The following is a 12,909-nucleotide window of genomic DNA, read 5'->3' as shown; positions in this document are numbered from 1 at the left end:
ACTATTTCTTGTTTTTCTATTAATATTGAATTTCTATCTTGTTTGCCATATATAAAACCCATGTCGTGCAATAGTCTTCTCAACGTACTCTTGGAAAAATTCGGAAGATGCTCCATTTGCTTAATTTTTTCTAGTACTACGTCAAGGGTTGAAGGAGTATTGTCCATAAAAAAACCGTGCACTACTTGTCTTATTCTAGACCGAGTTGCTTCATCATATCTATTCTCACGACTATTCAAATAACCGGTTCTTTTTTTTCTTATAGGAGTTACGAGTGGACCATTTTTACTTTCACTTCTATATCGGAATATCGTTCGCTCAGAGACTCCAGTCATAGCAGAAACTTCCCGCACTATTGTTGATACACTTTTATCATTATTACTGTTTGATAAATAGTTAAAAACATTTAACACTATTTTTTTGCATTCACTATTTAACAAATTACCGTTTTTGAATTTTATTACACTCGCGGCCATTTTGACACTGACACGACACAAACGTCTGATATCAACTGAAAATTCTTTTAATGACTCTCAAGTATTTACCTGAATTTATAATTGCTGGCATTAGACAATAATTTTGAATTTATAAATAGGTATATTTTTTTAATTCTAAATTATTTTTTAATGTCTGTAACTGTAAATGCAGGTAGAGAAAGTGTGTCATTAGAAGGACATTAAGATCAAAAACGGATTATACAAATAATTATTTCATTTCCACGAATTGTAAACAATTTTGAACATAAGATATAATTCCGAAAAGACCAGATTTCCGAAATATAACTTTCTATTTTTAAAATACCAACAGAAAAATTATATAATTAACAAAATGTAGTATTTTTCCGTTTCACATTCATAAATATTTCCGAAATTATAATTCTTTTATAGGAGCCGGCCCATAACGTACGATTGTAGGTACGATTAAAAACTGACAACAATGTAGTTATTTCTGGCATATAGAAAGTACAGGCCTATCTCTGGAACGCTGCCATCTGAATGTGAATTTATCTATACCTGCTCGGCTATCGCCCGATTGAAATTCACTATTTGATAGTGGGTTTATTTTGAAGGCAAAACAAGGTTAAACTTAACATTTCAACCGTTATGAGTCGTCGGAAATGTATTTTAAAATGATATTATGTAAAAAAAAATTTGACCTAATGTTGAGTTCGCCCTTACTATCGGCAACGCCTGAATTATATTCTTATATTTTTTGACACTCAGTATCTCTCAGTGACACTCGTTTAAATTGTAATGCACTACACTAAGTTTATTCTCGTAATAATTTTCACCAGAATAATAAAAAATAACTTATTTTAAATTAAAATGTAAATGTTTAATGTTTCAAATTTGCATAATCAATAGTAGGTATTATTTAAAAAGCTAAAAACTCACTGTGACTTGTGATAAATTAGATTTTTTTTATGTTTTAATTAATCGTTAAGTCCCTCTTTTAAATCAAGTAAGCTCTTCTGGATTTACTTAATGTATCATTTAAGACGCTAATAGCGCCCAAACGACCATATAATAGAAGTAATTACGGCCTTGTTAAAATACATCATTTTCAAAATCCCTCTTATCTTTCTAAACAGTTTTTAGGAACTTGATGTTTAAAAAAGTTTTCTTTTTGTATGGTATTCAAGTTCAAGCCAAATATATTTACATCGTAAGTTGGTGTAAAGAAAACAATTTTGCTCACAATGAACTGTAAGCACGCTACCAATTATAACAATTAGCGATAATCTATTTTTAATATAAACAAGTTTAAAAAGTCAAAAGTTTTACCTAATTATGGTTAGTTATTCTAATCAAATGATTAGGGTAAATTACATAGTTATTGGCACTTACAGCCAAAAATTTTAGGTAACTGTATTTTAAAAACAGTATTTTTTTATTTAAAAAATCGCATCGACCAAATGGCCATTAGCGAAAAATTAATGGATTAGATTAGGTACAATTACAGCATTACAATTTTGTTTATTAAATATTATGGTACCTATTATTGTCTTTCAAGAAATTCAGAGTATTGTTAGTTAAAGTTACAGTCTGCAGCTAGAGCTTCTAGAAGTGTTCCTTGTATCTTGTTGTGGTGTCGGCGATATGCGCTCGACCGTTTTGCGCCCTTACCTGAAATCGGCCGGTTTGCGCTCTAACACTTTCTTAATGGAGATGTATAGCTAATTATTTTCTTATATCGACCGTTTTGCGCTCTCTTGTAATCGACGTTTAATTTTATTCTACCATAACGATCAGGTAACGGTTAGGCTAGTAAAATTAGTTTTAAAAAATCATAAAAGTATAAAAAAATAAAAATAAACCATCTTCCCTTCACACTTTCATTCAGGCTTAGGACTGTCATAGTTTATACCTAATATAAAAATTGGCGTGTTTAGACGATGTTTTTTTTTTATTTTTTCATTTGTCAGTTTTTTTTAATTTTTTTTGTTTTTTTTTCAAAGTTTTTATACAGTAAAATACAAAAAATTCTTGGGAATAAAAAATTGTCTATTTATTTCAGCTTCTGGATATATGCCAATGTCCTTAAACACAACCTTGTATCTTTATATTTCTGTAAAGTTTTGGATATTCTTTCATCAAGATTAAAATATGTTTTCTTGTGCCGCTTTTCTTCTATATTGAAAGTAAATCGATCATAAAGGTGATCACAATATTCTGCTTCTTTAACCAGGCACTTCACTAATTGTAATACATTGGGATGTGGTCTTATTAATGTATTCAGACGATGATTCCAACCTTCTTAATCGTTATTACTGCGATGTCTTTGATCATGGCAATTCCACATTTCCTTGGTAATGTGAGTATCTTCTAACCATTGTTTGACAAAGTAGTCATAAAACTGTTCCATTTTTTCAGAAATTGGAGAGGTTTCTTTAATGCATAAGCAGCGATCATCGATATCTTCTATGGGTAGAAAATAATCCACCAATAAGGCACCAATCACTGCCTGTTCAAAATCCAGTTTTATAAGAGATGGTTTCCAATTTGGTAGTTTCTCTTTCATTGATGAAAATAACATATCATATGTCTCTTTGGTTTTGTTAGGAAGTAACGCAAATATCAATGGAATTGTATTTGTCTCCTCTGACGTACTACCAATATCGATATGAACGGTATATATTTGACTAAATTGCTTACTGCAGCTTTTGAATGTTCCATCCATAAATACAGTGTCCTTACTGTTAACCAAAATCTCCCTAGCTTTGTTGCTGGCAAACACCAAGATTCTGTATCCCGAGGGAGTGGTCTTGTCGATAAATAAAAATTTCGTTTTTTCGCTCATTGTAATAATTTCTTCTGGAAATAATATTTCGGATGCTGCCGCAGGATCTGTGAGCAGCCCACGCGTACGTTTTCTACAATCGTTTAAACCACTTTTCACTAAAGAGAATTTTGGGATGTCTGTCACGAAATCCAGTCCTTGACTATATAATCTTTCAAATTCATCTTGATATATTTTTGACATTGGCAAATAACTATTGTCTTCCCTAGCTCTTTTTCGAGCATTGAAGACACACTGCTTCACTTCTGTCTCTGCAACACTCGGCTTACACAGATGTTCGGCTTCCTTAATTATTGTGTTATCCATAATTATGTGGCCTCGACATTTTTCAGTTTTCTCTTTCAAACAACTCCAAAAAACCGAACCATCTTTATTTGTTTTTTTCATACAAAAACTGTACCCTTTATACAATGCACATGGATTTCCTTTCGAAGTTTTAATAATTTGCACATCCATTTTTAAAACACTAACTCACACTGATTCACAATAATTCTTGATCTTACTATCTCAAAGAACGCAATCGAAATGATTGACTATCAATATGGTCATTATCACGTAAAATTTTCAGGTAATTTTTCTGTTACCATACCCTTTCTTAATGACTTAAGTAGTTACTAGTTCGCATTATCAGGTAGAAAGGAAAGTTAGTTCCAGCGATCTCTCATTTTGGGAATTCTAGTTACTAATTATATCTAAACAATTAACTTCCAGGTAGAAGGATTATAAACAGAGGTATTGAAGATTAAAGAACACTCCGTTGTTCGACAGTATTAGAAAAATTTAATAATTTTGTTAGTTTTGATTTGACATTTTTTTTTCAAATCTAAAGGAAAAAGATGTTTCTGTTTATTTGACATGTTAGTTTGTTCATTGCAGGTTCACCAGACTATTATTGTAGAATGAAATTAAAATTATATTGCAAGAGAGCGCAAATCGGCCGATTAAGGAAACTATAGTAGTTAGATATTTCTATTATGAAAATTGCAAAGCGCAAACCGGTCGATTTCAGGTAAGGGCGATAAACGGTCGAGCGCAAACCGGCTGTATTCCTTCATGCGTTAGTAATCATGCGTTAACCTAGTATGTCCGAGTCTGACGCGCGTTACTATTATTTCTTGGCTTCTTGACGTAGGTAACATATTCGATGTCTCTATGCTGGGTTTCACTTGTTTTAATTTTTTTTTAAAACGGGTTTTTTGAATACAGTTGTCGGATGCTTTGTATGGCACTGAGTCTGTTAAGATAATATATTTGCAGTTTGTTGTCAGATTGATTAGTTCTATGATTAGTTCTATGGAGCGATAGAGAGCATACAGTTCAGCTGTATAGATAGTACTAACATTAGATAGTTTGAATTTAAGGACCTTCTCTGGAGTTACTACAGAGACTCCCATACCTTCGGATGATTTTGAACCATCAGTGTATATCTGGGTATGATTTTTATAACGACTAAGGATTTTTCTAAAATGGGAAATAATTAAATCATGATTAGTGGAGGTTAAAAACAGTATTCAAAACATTGTTAGTTGTATTTTCATTTACAGATTTGGTAGTATTTTTAGGTTATAATACTTACGTCTTTTTATTCAAATACCATCTGAATTATTTTATATAAATTGTTTTTTGAGAATCGGTCTATTTCTCCAGTTATTGGCACTTGTGTCTAGTTATTGGCACACCAAGGATTCCAGTTATTGGCACCTAAGTTCAGATAGGCACGTCCTTACGGTTTAGTGGGTACCTAGGTAAGTCGGTATATTTAAAAAAAAATAATGAATTTTAATATAACTTTTTATTTATAACAAAAGAAATAAATAAAAATGAGCCAAACACGTACAAATATGAAAAACATAAATATGATATGTAAAAACATAGGTTATATTTATATAAATTACTAGCTGACCCGGCAAACGCTGTTTTGTCTTATAAATTATTTCTAGTTTCTAGATAAATTCTAGTGTAGACAAAAAGTTCCGTACTGATTAAGTGTGTAAGTATGTGCTATCACGCTATATGCTTGAAATTGGCGAGGAGCGCTATGAACGATAAGGGAATATAAAAATAACAAACGCCAAACAATATTATTTTCAAGTTATTATAGTTTATTACTTAAAATTACATATCACATATTAATTACGATAGTAACCCTAACAAACAAAATCAATCTCTTAATGCTATAGCGTGAACAATATTTTTTGTTAGCCCATCTTTAGCTAGCACAAACAAACTGGATGGTTTACCCACTCGAGAGCATGCTACGTACAATTTCCCGTGTGAAAAACATGGTGTACTCAAATCTAAGCCACAAATAGACATCGTTTGGCCTTGGGATTTGTTGATTGGCATTGCACTAAAATAGCCATAAAAAATAGGGGTTGATGATAAAAAAGTAAAAGTTTAGGGTTGTATGTATTTTTTAATGCAACATTATAAAAAAACAAAAATAACAAATTTCGTCGAAAAATTAAAAAAAAATTAAGGGTGAACAACCCTTATCACTTAGGGGTATGAAAAATAGATAATAGCCGATTCTTAGACCTATTGAATGCGCATATAAAATTTGGTAAAGATCGGTAAAGCCGTTTCGGAGAAGTACAGTAACTAACATTGTGACAGGGAAATTTTATATATTAGAAAATGGGGTTGATGATAAAAAAGTAAAAGTTTAGGGTTGTATGTATTTTTTAATGCAACATTATAAAAAAACAAAAATAACAAATTTCGTCGAAAAATAAAAAAAAATTAAGGGTGAACTACCCTTATCACTTAGGGGTATGAAAAATAGATAGTAGCCAATTCTCAGACCTATTGAATGCGCATATAAAATTTGGTAAAGATCGGTACAGCCGTTTCGGAGGAGTACGGTAACTAACGTTGTGACAGGGAAATTTTATATATTAGAAGATACAGGTAGACATAACGTACCTACTCAAAACTTAAGATGCCAATCCACGTGTGGTACACACTTTTTAAACATAAAAGTCTCTATAGGTCTTAGCTTTTTTTAGGCAACCACAATTTTAACTTCTGGAACATTTTTGACACTATTCCAAAATTTATCAATGAAAAATTTTTTGTGCAACTAAAGCATATTCCTTTATTTAAAATTTTATTATTTGTTTTTTTTTACCGCAACAACCCCTTGGGTTATTACCGGGGTGGTATATCTTTATTTTAGAAAAGTTACACTATATTATTAAAATTTACATAACAGTTTTGGAAAATACAAACATTTTATGTTATTTTACAGTTTGTTATACAGTTTACAATTTTTGATAAAATTTATTGTATTACTGATGTCTTCTTTTAGAGTTTCTTTCAAATTGTGTTTTATTTTTGCTGTCGATCTTGCTGTTGAGTACACTGGACAGTCTATCATTTATGTTGCACTGAAAATGGTATTTGACAGGTGTGGCAAATCGGCTGAGGGTCCTTGGAGATGATGTATCCATGTGTAAATTTTGTGTGACCTAGCTGCAGTGTGTTAATAACTACTTGGTCATGTCTTTGAGCTGGGAGCGGTAGTAAAGCAGAAGTAATATCTGGTTTGATAATTTTTAATTTTGCTTCTGTTTGGTTCCATTTTACTTGCCAGGTTTTGTTAATGTAAGTTTTTATTAATGTATGTTTTGCATAATAGGAATTGTCATGTTATTGATAGTTTGTGTTGCTGCTTTATCAGCTGCTTCATTATCATTTTTCCCAACATGGGATGGTACCCATAAAAATGTTATGTTTTTACCACATGTTTGGGCATTGTATAGCATGTATTTTATTAATGCTAAATTGACATAAATGGGATACATCTGCTTGACACCATTTAAGGCACTTAGAGAATCTGATATGATAAGAAAATTTATATCATTGTTGGTACATTGGTTCAGTACGTTGAAGATTGCCTGCAGTTCTCCTAATTTTTTTTTATTATTTGTTTGTAATGAACTGAATGAAATTTGTGTTGGTATCAAATGGTTATTATTTGCTGTCTCCTTTAAAATATTTCTAATATATTTGGGTTTATTCGCTATTTTTTCAATTTATCTTGTTCTTTTCTTTACTTATTTTCATTTTTTTTTACTTTATTTTCTTCTTTCTTTATTTTATTTTCTTGTTTTTTCCATTCTTTTTCTGTCTTATCCCTCTGCTTTTCTTCATAAAATTTTTTCCAATCACTTGGTGTGATAACAAAAAAAAGTCATTCAGTCTGAAGCTTGCCTTTTCTTTCAGGAGTTTTCGGCCACATCAAATAATCTTTAAATTCTTTGCTCGAGCTAGTATTTGACACAGATTTTGGTTGATGATTATTATTCTTATTAGAATGCTCTACTACAAAATCAGTCTCATTTGAATCAGTAATATCTTTAAAATTACTAGAATCAAGTAAACTTTCATATAGGTAAGCTTGAGCTAAAGTTCCGGGAATAACAACATCATCATCCATCATTATTGGTGTGCTGGCTATATTAGTTTTTTCTGTGATCTGAGGTATTACAATATTATCGTCAAATATTGGAACGTCAGGTAAATCAATTTCCTCTATAGTAATCATAGTCCAGTTACTGAGGCTTAAAATATGGTAACACCTCCGAATTTTTTATAACTGCATCGATTTCTTTGAAAATTTCAAATTAAGCTTATCTCACCCTCCACTTCAAAAGTTATATACGCTCTAGATTTGATTTTTGTTTTTAAGGGGTGAAAACTACCCCTTATTGAAGAAACTGGAAAAAACACGTATTTAATTATTTTATGCACTTAAATCTTGTTTATTCGCATAAGGTAAATATTATAATATGTTCTCTAATATGAAAATTAATTATTTACAATTTTCAGCCCTTAAAACCCTTTAAAACCCCTTAAAAGCTAATACTTTTTATAAAAATAATATGAAAAAAAAGTCGTAGCAGCTTGAGACATTTCAATTATGTATTTAAAGACAAATAAAAATTAATACCCTAGCTATACAATAATATTTTATTTATTGGAAATTTTCCACCCTTACAACCACCCTTATGACAAAAATGAATTAAAAATGAATTAAAAAATATTTTTATCGGTTTGAAACATTTCTTGAGTGCATTTTATGTAACGAAAATTAATTTTTTGCATATAAAATAACTTTTTATTATGATTTCAACATTTCAACTCTCACAACCAACCCCTTTTTTTTTAATTAATTTAATATATTTTTATTGGTCTGAAATATTTCTTTAGTGCATTTTATTAAACATAAATTAATTTCTTGCTTATAAAATAACATTTTATTATAATTTCAACATTTCAACCCTCACAACCACCCCCTTTGTCAAAAATGATTTAAAAAATATTTTTAACGATTTGAAACATTTTTAGAGTGCATTGTTTGTAGACAAAAATTAATTTTTTACTTATAAAATGAGCCTACTTTTTTCAACCCTTACAAGCACGTCTTTTGATGAAAATAAAATCCTTAAATCCTTAACTTAGACATGGACATAAATAGAAAAAAATTAGTTTATAATATATTACAATTTTTTTATTTTCCAAAGAACTAAAAATAAATCTAATGCTCCAAGTTATAAAATTTTTCCATGCTCCAAAATTTATTCTAAAAAGTACTATTGGTTTTTTACAATAACTCGGTTAATTTTGATGCTACAACATGCATAAAAAACGATTTTACATGTAATTTAACGGGCTATAAGCATAGGAATGTTAAAACGTTCTAAAGTCCTTGTTTAAAGGATGAAGGGTCAAAAGGTCGGAGACCAGTGGTTCATGCGCTATAAAGCAAACTTCAACCAACTATATCTCCGTTATTTCTTAAGCTACAAAAAAAATTAAAAAATGAAAATTTTTGTTGAAAAAAAACCTATTATTTTGTATTATGTCATCTTTTACGTATCTTTTATAGTTTTGAAGTTAATATAAAAAAAAAATTTTTTTTAATATTTACAAAAAAAAATGTAATCATACTTTTTTCAAAACCTGGGTACTCTAAAGTGGCTAAACTTTTGGATCATACAAAAAACACTAAAATAAAGTGAATTCTTTAAGTAAAACAATTTAGTTTAATCCTAGTGAACATGACGTTAGTTTTATTGCGTTTTTTTTACAAAAATTTGAGAAACCCATCGTTTTTTTGATCGTATCTCACGTACAGTTGGTGCAAAGGACTTTTACTATCACTTATTTTAAAGGTCTTTTCAAGCTCTTTTAAAAATATTATATGAGGTTTTGTCGAAAAATGTACCCGTTTTCCGTTATTTAACGTTAAATACTCGCATTGAAAGACAAAAACAAAAACAGACCTTCTTTGAACAGCCATAACTCAGTTAATATTGAACTGAAAATATTCATTAAAAACACTACCTTTTTGTATTTTTATGTGCTTTAATTTTAGTCGTTACACTTTTTTTTATAAAACTCTTAGTTTCAGAGCTATTCTTAAAAAACCTTTGAAAAACATGTTTTTTTTTTAACGAAAAATGACATTTTTCAACAGCGAATAACTCAGAAAGTATTAATCTAGCAAAAAAAATGGTTACTACATTTTTTGTTTGAAATTTGTTCTTCTATCGAATAGCGTGGTTATTTTGAGTGAAAAAATTTTCACCCTCGAAAAGAGGTGGCAAACACCCCCAGGATGGAAGCGCACATCGGCACTTAATAACTTTTGTTCCTTGAGTAATTATTTACCAACACACAAAATTTCAAATGAATCGATTCAGTTATAAAGAATTCAGTGGTAAAAACCCTCAGTAACCGATCTATCATAGAGGTATCTGCAATAGATCCAAATCCAAGATCCAAATTGTTTTCGGAATCCAAATTATTTTTAGGAGTATTTGAAAATTTTCATCAGTTTTTGCATTAGTATAATCATTTAATTTTTGCAGTTTTTCTGAACCTACTATTTCGCAAAAATTCACATAAGATAAATCACACTCCTCTTTTAAGCGTTGAAGTCTGTTTTTCGGCCTGTTGTTGTTTTCCTAAAAACTTTGTAACATTAATTGCATTACTGCTCCATGCTATCTGTAACAATAAGAATTAGTTTGTTAATTAACGTATACATGATTTACTTTTTAAAATATTTTCCACAAAAATAAATTATTGTGTTCAACAAAGTGTCTAACCGCGAATATAGCCGTAACGACTACAACTACAAGTACTCATTTTTTTTTGCAGACGAATTCTTCAGGCTGCCAAAAGACTAAATGCCAGTCAAGCATTCTACTGGGTAGCAAGTGATGGTTGGGGCAAACAGCAAAAGCTGGTCGAAGGCCTAGAAGATGTAGCAGAAGGCGCTATTACAGTTGAACTGCAGTCGAATAATATTCCCGGATTTGACGAATATATGATGTCATTGACACCTGAACGAAACACAAGAAATCCCTGGTTTGAGCAGTATTGGGAAGATACTTTCGCGTGTGTTCTTGAAAAGAATATTCCGCTTGAAACTAACTATACTTTTAATGTCTGCAGCCCAGAACTTCGATTGTCTCAACGTGTGGGGTAAGTTAATAGTTTTTTACAACATAGTTATAGCCATTATCAATAATATCAACTAATAATTTACTCATTAAATTATACTGGATTATAGCTTAAATAAAATTCTATCCTTAAAGTGGTGGTTCTAAACACATTTTATAAACTACCACCGAGGAGATTGTATACATGGAAGGCACCAGCAGATAAACCCCATAACGTAACTAGAAACCAGATAGATTATATATTGGTAAATAGAAGATTCAGAAACAGTTTTAAATCTGTCAAAACATATCCAGGAGCGGACATTGAATCTGACCACATACGTTTAGTGGGAGTCATGGATGTGAGACTGAAGACAATAAAGAAAAAATCTAGACCTAACTACGACATGACAGCCCTGCAACATCCGGAAGTTAAAAAGCAAGTGGGGGAATATATTAACAACCAAGTTAAACAACTAAAAGAAGAAAATAACATCCAACGAGAAATCAATCAATTCGAAGAAATAATTAAGAAAACTAAACAAGATCTGCTAAAAGCAAACAAAGAAACAAAGAAGAAATCTTGGATGACTCCAGAAATCCTTCACTTAATGGAACGCAGAAGGTTAATTAGAGAAGCTAAAGAAAAAGAAGCTGTAGAGAAATGTAAAGAAATAGAAAGACTACAAGCCAAGCATAACAATTTTAATGTACACAAAAAGGTAAAAGAAATAACGGGTACTTTTAAAAAGCGAACACAAATGAAACTCATAGACACCAATGGAAAATTAATCATTGGCACCCAAGAGATGAAAGACAAATGGAGAATATATTTGGAGACACTTTTTCAAGATCAAAGAACGGATTATAGGCATCCATTTTCAGAGAGGATGACGGGCCCGGACATACTTAAATCCGAGGTAGAAGAAGCAATAAAACGGATGAAAAGCAGGAAAGCTGTAAGTCCTGATAATATCGAAGCTGAATTTTTCTGAACTCTTGGAGGAAGAAGGAATAAATTGGATCACGGCTGTCTTCAATCAAATATACAATACAGGAATCATCCCTGATAAATGGCTAGAATCAGAATTCATAGCGATACCTAAAAAACATGGGGCTAAAAAGTGCGAAGAATATCGAACAATCAGCCTAATGAGCCACATGTTGAAACTGTTTCTTAAAGTCATCCATGGAAGAATTTATAAGAAGTGCGAGGAACAAATATCGGAGAGACAGTTCGGCTTCATTAACGCAGTGGGTACCAGAGAGGCACTTTTCGGAGTACAGGTACTGATTCAAAGATGCAGGAACGTTAACTGCGACGTATACGCGTGCTTGATCGACTATGAAAAGGCATTTGACAGAGTTCAATATCAAAAGATGATAAACATTTTAAAAGAAGTAGACCTGGATGACAAAGACCTCAGAATAATTTCAGAACTATACTGGAATCAGACCGCATACATGAAAATTAACGAAGAAGAAACAGATCACATAAAAATACTACGTGGAGTTAGACAGGGATGTATCCTATCGCCGTTGATATTTAATATGTACTCAGAGAAAATTTTTAATGAGGCTCTTTACGGAATAGACGAAGGCATCCTTCTAAATGGTGAAAGAGTAAACAATGTTAGATATACCGACGACACCATGGTGATAGCAGATAGTTTAGAGGGACTTCAGAGGCTAATGGACAGAATAAACGAGTACAGTCAACAATACGGACTAAACATTAATACCCACAAAACGAAACAAATGATTATCAGCAAGGAGAATATAAATGGGGCTCATCTATACATTAATAGGACGAAGATAGAGCGAGTAAAACAGTATTGCTACCTGGGAACTATTATAAACGAACAGTGGAGCAATGTACAGGAAATAAAGTGCCGCATAGGAAAGGCAAGAACGGTCTTTAACAAAATGAGCGCCATCTTCAAAAGTCACAACATATCCCTAGATACAAAAATGAGACATTTGAGATGGTATGTTTTCTCTGTGTTGTTGTACGGGGCGGAGGCATGGACGCTTACAGACACCACTATTAAAAAACTTGAAGCATTTGAGATGTGGCTTTATAGAAGAATGCTGAGAATATCATGGACAGCAAGGATCATAAACAAGGAAGTTCTAGAAAAAACGAAGAAGGAAC

The 12,909-nt window shown here is 31.4% G+C and overlaps 1 protein-coding gene across 1 annotated transcript in view; it reads left to right on the top strand.

Moving 5' to 3' along the window:
* mGluR (metabotropic Glutamate Receptor) overlaps positions 1–12,909 on the top strand; it is a 720,415-nt gene that overhangs the window by 378,829 nt on the left and 328,677 nt on the right. Inside the window, exon 6 of the mRNA XM_072546856.1 lies at positions 10,471–10,797. Within this exon, the coding sequence (XP_072402957.1) occupies positions 10,471–10,797 (327 nt within the window). The remainder of the gene's footprint in view (positions 1–10,470; positions 10,798–12,909) is intronic.

Source organism: Diabrotica undecimpunctata, chromosome 10 (assembly GCF_040954645.1).
Source record: "Diabrotica undecimpunctata isolate CICGRU chromosome 10, icDiaUnde3, whole genome shotgun sequence".
Taxonomy (NCBI): domain Eukaryota; kingdom Metazoa; phylum Arthropoda; class Insecta; order Coleoptera; family Chrysomelidae; genus Diabrotica; species Diabrotica undecimpunctata.
This window is presented reverse-complemented; position numbering and strand designations above follow the sequence as displayed.